Raw genomic sequence first — 8002 nt, forward strand, 5'->3', positions numbered from 1 at the left:
ATAAATAATAGAATATTTAACAGAACTCTCTGATGGCCAGACAGGCAGACGGGTGAAGCAGCTATGAGCGAGTCTGCTGTTTCATGAAACAAACATGAGGTCGAGCGTTTGTAAGATGATCTGATTCCCAGTCTGGAGTCTGTCATAGGAAAGTTTTCTAAACAAGGTAGCTCAGAAATAATCCGGCCTGTGAGGTCTGTGATCCCTATACAACAACACAGTGGGTATGAATAAATCCATATCTCAAAATATCACTGACATAGACCTAACAGAAACAAAGATGATGTATTTTTCCAGTTTTTTCGTTTTCCAGTATAGTTTGTAATGGTGTAATATTTATAACGTCACTTATTCTGAAAAGGTGTTGTGCATTCTTGGTTCAGGACAGCAGGCTAGAAGCCACTACGGTGTCTTTGCAAAGCTCAAAGGTGTTGTGCATTCTTGGTTCAGGACAGCAGGCTAGAAGCCACTACGGTGTCTTTGCAAAGCTCAAAGAGGTAACCAGGATGAAAATAGGAAATACAGGTGCTTCTCGATGAATTAGAATGTCGTGGAAAAGTTAATTTCAGTAATTCAACTCAAATTGTGAACTTCATCTATTAAATAAATTCAATGCACACAGACTAAAGTAGTTTAAGTCTTTGGTTCTTTTCATTGTGATGATTTAGGCTCACATAAAAATAAAAAAAAATCACAATCTCAACCAATTAGAATACTTCATAAGAAAAAATTGTTTTTAGTGAATTGTTGACCTCCTAGAAAGTATGTTCATTTACTGTACATATACTCAATACTTGGTAGGGGCTCCTTTTGTTGTAATTACTGCCTCAATTCGGCGTGGCATGGATGTGATCAGTTTGTGGCACTGCTGAGGTGGTATGGAAGCCCAGGTTTCTTTTTACAGTGGCCTTCAGATCATCTGCATTGTTTGGTCTCTTGTTTCTCATTTTCCTCTTGACAATAGCCCATAGATTCTCTATGGGGTTCAGGTCTGGTGAGATTGTTGTCCAGTCATGCACACCATGCTCGGCTGGTCATTAAACCAACTTTTGGTGCTTTTGGCAGTGTGGACAGGTGCCAAATCTTGCTGGAAAATGAAATCAGCAGCTTCAAAAAGCTGGTCAGCAGAAGGAAGCATGAAATGCTCCAAAATTTCTTGATAATCGTGTGCAGTGACTTTGGTTTTCAAAAAACACAATGGACCAACACCAGCAGATGACCTTGCACCCCAAATCACCACGGACTGTGGAAACTTAACACTGGACTTCGAGCAACTTGGGCTATGAGCTTCTCCACCATTCCTCCAGACTCTAGGACCTTGGTTTCCAAATGCAATTCAAAACTTGCTCTGAAAAGACGATTTTGGACCACTGGGCTACAGTCCAGTTCTCCCCCTCCTTAGCCCAGGTAAGATGCCTCTGACGTTGTCTGTGGTTCAGGAGTGGCTTAACAAGAGGAATACAACAACTGTAGCCAAATTCCTTGACACGTCTGTTTGTGGTGGCTCTTGATGCCTTGACCCCAGGCTCAGTCCATTCCCTGTAAAGTTAACTCAAATTTTTTGAATAGATTTCGCTTGACAATCCTCATAAGGCTGCATTTCTCTCGGTTGGTATTTTTTTTCCACACTTTTGCTTCCACTCAACTTTCTGTCAACATGCTTGGATACAGCACTCTGTGAACAGCCAGCTTCTTTGGCAATGAATGTTTGTGGCTTATCCTCCTTGTGAAGGGTATCGATGATTGTCTTCTGGACAACTGTCAGATCAGCAGTCTTTCCCATGTTTGTGTAGCCTAGTGAACCAAACTGAAAGACAATTTTGAAGACTCAGGAAAACTTTGCAGGTGTTTTGAGTTGATTAGCAGAGTGGCATGTTACCATATTCTAATTTGTTGAGATAGTGAATTGGTGGGTTTTTGTTAAATGTGAGCCAAAACCATCACAATTAAAAGAACCAAAGGCTAAAACTACTTCAGTCTGTGAGCACTGCATTTATTTAATACCCGAGTTTCACAATTTGAAATAAATGTACTTTTTTACGACATTCTAATTTATAGAGAAGCACCTGTATGTCAAAGTCATTCAAAACCCATTTGTGAGTGTATAATACAGTGTTGTTGTATGCACTTTAGGTCCATGTGTGGAGCAGAAGGAAAGAAATGGCTCAACGGTTTGTTAATGATCTCCAAGGCCCTGTAACAGTTTGTTCTTCTGTGAAAGAGGCGGTGATAGGAGCTGATGTAATAGTGTCTGCCACAGGTGCAAGTCAGCCCATACTCTTTAGAGAGTGGGTCAAACCAGATGCACACAGCAGGTTAGCTGGTCCACAGATTTCCAACAGAGATATTTTGTGAGGTATTAAACCAATAAGGTACAAGAGGCCATGTTATATTTAGAATATGGTCTTGACAAAAAAAAAAATGTTTAGACAAAGTTACGTGAGCATCATATCAGAGATATTTTGCAGGCCGGAATGATCTATAATTGTCAATAGAATAGCAATGAACAAAGCACAGCTTCGATAGAAGACTCTTTCAAAGCAAGCTGCTTACTGTTGGTCAGCGCAGCAAATTTGCATGACCAACTTGAACAAGTCCACATCATAGTTCCTACATTGTGTATTTATCTGTCCTGGTGCACTAGTTTGTAACAGCGGTGGACACTTGTCGGCCAGACTGATGGGAGCTGGATGATGTTTTGATGAAAGCTGTGGTGTACTTGGATCATTCTGTCTGGACTATCTATTACTGTCCATCAATAAAATATAACGGATTTTAAAACATGTTAGTTACTTTAGACATTTGGCTCAGTCATACATATAATATGTCCAAATGTTTTCCTAAAAATGTATGTATGTATCATTATGTGCCCAGGATGAAGTTTTCACAGAGCTCGGAGAAGTTATAAATGGATCTTTTCCTGCTCAGCGTGAGAAGAATGTGGTACTCAAGTCACTGGGTAACTTGTTTTTCCGCAGATGTACTGGAGAAAAATAAATAAAAAAACACATTCTCACCACTGATAGAAAGTAGAAGCTGAACAAGCCTTAAATATCTTGATCTTTGCATTTCAGTCCTCTCAAGAGACAAAAAGGAAGTATTTATATATAGCTTTTATTATAAAGCTTACACAACCCCTGATCTTCAGGCAGTTCTAATTCAAATGTGGGAATGTTATGTCAGAGTTTGTTCCGAGGGAGCTGTGTGTTATTATTTCCCAATGTTTTCTTAGAAAGCACTAATAAGTCCTCGAACGGCATCATTGCCCTGATCAATGATTATGAGAACAAACTGCTCTCATGCTTTACACACCTGTAAAAAAAATAATTAGTCTGCAAAAAATAGCCATTCTAATTGCAATTATCACTTTTTTGTTTTACACATTTTGTAAGATCATTAATAGAGTGCTGCAGAGATGACAATTTTGTTGGCTAAAAGCCAAAAACGAGTTTAGCACTTCGCATAAATGAAAACAAAAGACAAAGACAAACGTTTTTATATTTGGTTTCTATTTTCAGACACAAAGGTTAATACATTGTAGCTTTAGTGGAGACAATAAAAGCATGAATAAAGCATTTTAAATGTTTTAAAAAAATGAGAGAACTGTCAAGATGATAAAATTAAAACATTCCATGTTTCCTGTGAGTATTAGAAGCTTAATACTTAATGTCTGTAACCCTAACAACGAACGGTTTATATTTGTTGAATTCAAGAATCCACTACATTTAGCAAAGTGTTCATGGTAATCTTTTGAGAAGACGAACCCCATGCCATAGTGTTGAGGTGTCTAGAAACTTCCAGCATATTCTGCTTTCTGACAAAACTCTGGTCTGTTACTAGGCACTGGTAGATCTGTAGTCGAAATACAATACTGGGACTGTAAAATGGATAAAACACACTGCCAGCCTTTTCAGACAGTCTGATTAAAATACAGAGAGAGATTAAACAAGAGATCTGCCCTTCTGAAGATTTAGAAACAGTAGTGAATATATGCGATATGCTGACAAAACAAAGCCGTTATATGCATTTTAACTAGCTCCGTTTCTCATACAGTTAAACAAAATAAACTCTCTAGCATGGAAACCGTAACACACGATCCAAAAATAATAAAGTGTTTTCTTCAGCTGTCCTCTAGTAAAATAGTTCCTTCAGTATTACTGCAATCTCGGTCTCTTACAAGTACACGATTAACCCCTACCTCCCCAAAAAAATCTTTAGGAAACAATGAGATTGTTAGTGTGAGCAAACTGAAATGCATAACTTGTAGGTTTAAAATTTGGCAATAATTCATCTTCTACAAAAACACAGATTGTAAACAAAATATATGCGCTCACAAAGATGGAGAAATAGTGATTAGTTCATCGAAATGAGGGGGAAATAAGATCATTAGAAGGCAGCGGGAATTTCATAGTGTAGGGAAGGAAAACAACTATGGATGCCATTCTCGAAAGCAAATTATCTGGCATCTTAACAGCTAGTTAGTGGTGGAAATCTAATTACAATGCAAGAGGGAGAAATATCTGAATGCATACACTGTGCAGACTCTTTCTTCTTCTCCAACACACATTTCCCAACATCCCTGCCTCCATTGTTCTCCTCTCAGGTGAGCTCAGATTGCAGCTGGGGCTGTGAGTACAGTCAGTTCAGAGGAGGAGACACCTCCTCCTTCGCTTCTTGACCGGAGGCGGACACAGGACCGCACGGATGGCTTCATCAAACACCGTCTTAAGGCCACGCTGTGTTAAGGCTGAGCATTCCAGGTACTTCACAGCTCCTGTAATGAACAAAAGAGTACTTAAAGTGAAGATTTTAAGCCTGATTTGCACCACTGAATGATCGATCTGAAGTTTGCCGCAAACAATATTTTGTCCAGAAAATCCTCTATTGTGTTGTGTCATTATTTAACTGCTCCCGATCAAGACAGAGCGTTCCCAAACTCAGGAATATTAAACATGCTTTCTTACTCAAACACATCGCTCGGCTTCAGAAGGCCTTTAATTAACCCCCTGGAAGCTGTGTGGCGCACTTTTTAAGAGATACTGATGGACTTTTTTTGGTCTTCAAAATCTCAACTCCCATTTACTGGCAACATAAAGCTCGAACATGTTTTAATATAACTTCACTTGTATTTGTCTGAAACAAGAAAGTCATATACACCTAGGATGGCTTGAGGGGAGTAAATCATGGGTTATTCTTAATTTTGGCTGAACTATGCCTTTAAGAATTAATTAATTTGTTCATCAAAATTAAAATAGATTAAAATTGATACCATCAATCCACCCCCAACATACACACGCGTGTAAAAGCAATAATAAAATGCATTTAAATGCCAGTTTATTAAAACTGAAGTGCTGACCTATTTCTTTGGCCATAGCGAGGCCTTGAGGGTAGGTGATGGGTGTGAGTTTCTTCTCTTTCAACTTTTCAATAGTGTCCTTGTCGTCTCTCAGGTCAAGCTTAGTCCCAACGAGGATTATCGGAGTGTTGGGACAATGATGTCTGACCTCTGGATACCACTGTTAAAGAAAATGAAACAAATGTTGAGCTTCCATTAAATGCAAAGTCATTCTATACAGAGAGAAAACTGGCCCCCTGTGCACAGTATACATACTCCATACTCATACTAATAACATACTACTGTGCCATTTCCAAACCGAACCTATATTTTGCCTGTGGATAAACACCACAACCTCCCGTTCCCAGCTGAAACTAATGGCAAATGCCACTTGATCCTTTGAAATAGATGTCACTGGACATTTTGCAGACACAGAAGATTAAAAAGAACTAGTCTACATCCTTACAGCAGCATGAACATGCTATTTTCAGGCTCTGAAACCACATTTGCTCAATCACTCAAGCCAGACAGACTATTCTTACAGCCTCTTCCTCTTTCCCATTCACTAAATTCATTTTGAAAGTCGCCCACGTCAATTTAAATCACAAAATCTCTGAGTGCTTGCTTACCTTCGCACGGACGTTCTCAAACGAGGCTGGACTCACAAGAGAGAAACAGATCAAGAACACATCCTATATGAAAAAACAAAACAAAAAAAAAACCAAATCAGACAAAACCCTCCCTTCATGCTAACTTTCAACACACAGCATTGACTAGACGGTTGCATGAAGGAACTGTAAATTGACTTCACTTGTTTCCCAAGTGAAACAGAGCAACAAAAACACAGTGAGGTTTGTGTCTGAATGACAATGGCTAACAATTGAGCTATTCACTCTCTCAGCCTTAGCACGAGAGAAAACGACAACACAGAGTTGCCATTAACGCTCAGAGCAACATAAGAAATCACTTTAGCCTACCAGGCATCAGGACATGCACAGTTTTTAGTGTTTATTATGTTTCCATAACAGTAAGTCAAACTTCTTTCAAGATCCTTGCTGGTCAAAACTCTCTCAAATGTTATCCATATGCAATAAATAATGGCTCCACTGATAAAACCTCAAATAAACGTCTAATTATATTAAAATCTCTAATCTATATGGAGAGAGATACATACGTCAGTTTGTATTATGATTATTATTTATTATGATTGTACCGTCTGAGGGTAGGAAAGCGGTCGAAGCCGGTCGTAATCCTCCTGTCCGGCTGTATCCCACAGTCCCAGGTTCACCGGCTTTCCATCAACCATCACATTAGCTGAATAATTATCAAACCTAAATAAAACAAAAATTCAGGGATTAAATTATGCAAATAGATAAAGCCACAGACTTGTACCGGTATGGATATTCTAAAAAGGTACATCTCAAAATTACGAAGGCTGCGATTCAGATTGTGACTGTATGTGTAAAAATAAATGCTTATATATATATATATATATATATATAAATCTTTAGCTGAACTGTCCCTTTAAGAAACTCAGGGTCAGAGTCAGGTCTGCTTACACAGTAGGGATGTACTCCCCGGGAAAAGCATTGGTGGTGTAGCTGATCAGAAGGCATGTTTTTCCCACAGCCCTAGGGAAAGAAAAAAAAAAAAATCAAATCATTCATATAATACATCCAGTGGCAGAAATGACCATGTCTTATATAACGCAAACTGATGTCATCTCCTATAACTGCCTTTCCAACAAAACAGTTATACATTTCAGAGATACAAAAGAAGCAGAGCAAATACTTGTCTTAAACAAAACATTGTTTGAACATCATAAACAGCCGGTGTTATTCATATGAATCATAAAAGTGACTTTGGATGACTTGTCCATTAATCACTGCAGTATTTCATGACGTAACATATCAAATAAACTCAGGGAAGGGTAACGTTAAACGTTATTCAACACGGAAAACACTTAAGTTACACAAAAAAGCAGTTATAAGATATTTTCGGTGGAAAACACAGATTTAATGTGTAATGTGTGTGAAACAATCACTTTTAAACCATCTGTGAGCTATAAAGACCGCACAAAAGCTCCCAAAATGAAGGTTCACAAATTATTTAAACACTATAAAACAAATTTAAGAAACGTCCCAGACGTGGAAAACTTTATCCCACGATAAATGCTGAAAATGAGGGTAAACTCACCCGTCCCCGACCACCACACACTTTATGGCCTGCATCTGTGTTCACTTAGCACGCTACCCCGTTAGCTTTCCCTGTGAATGAATCGATAAAAGCTGCTCTGACCGGGATAACGCTAACCCGCTCTCAGATCCTACACGCACGAGACAAGAGCGGAGTCGATGGAAGTGGAGAGGGAACACGAGATTTCGCTCAAACTCGACGGAGTAAAGTTAACTGGCCGACAGCATTCCAGCGCATTTGCTGCTGTAGTTCCAGTAAAACAAACAGCCACCACCCAAAAAAAAATCTCAGATCCCGGTCTGCACTCACACACACACACACATATATCCCGTCCCGTCCCAACCACTAATCACACTCTCTGCTGCCTCCTGCAGGACTGGAGCACATCTACGTCTCTAAACCCGATTGTGATTTCTAAAATTAATGTTATGATGAAAACTTTCATGTGACTATCAGATATTTCATATTTTA

General features: G+C 38.9%; 2 protein-coding genes across 2 annotated transcripts; one reads left to right on the forward strand and one right to left on the reverse strand.

Annotated features, from left to right (window-relative positions):
- The first annotated feature begins 280 nt into the window (after positions 1-280).
- On the forward strand, positions 281-3858 carry LOC113056507 (ketimine reductase mu-crystallin). Its single transcript, XM_074559849.1, is given in 7 exon segments — positions 281-285; positions 362-497; positions 2134-2323; positions 2655-2788; positions 2875-2980; positions 3075-3097; positions 3841-3858. Coding segments are annotated over 7 exon segments (612 nt in total).
- On the reverse strand, positions 3481-7854 carry rac1a (Rac family small GTPase 1a). Its single transcript, XM_026222976.1, has 6 exons — positions 7532-7854; positions 6895-6966; positions 6549-6666; positions 5965-6027; positions 5357-5516; positions 3481-4774 (listed from the first exon to the last, which is right to left on the reverse strand). The coding sequence occupies exons 1-6, from the start codon at positions 7564-7566 to the stop codon at positions 4644-4646; spliced, it is 579 nt and encodes a 192-aa protein (XP_026078761.1). The 5' UTR covers positions 7567-7854; the 3' UTR covers positions 3481-4643.
- Positions 7855-8002: the final 148 nt, after the last annotated feature.

This window comes from Carassius auratus, chromosome 37 (genome assembly GCF_003368295.1).
Source record: "Carassius auratus strain Wakin chromosome 37, ASM336829v1, whole genome shotgun sequence".
Classification (NCBI taxonomy): domain Eukaryota; kingdom Metazoa; phylum Chordata; class Actinopteri; order Cypriniformes; family Cyprinidae; genus Carassius; species Carassius auratus.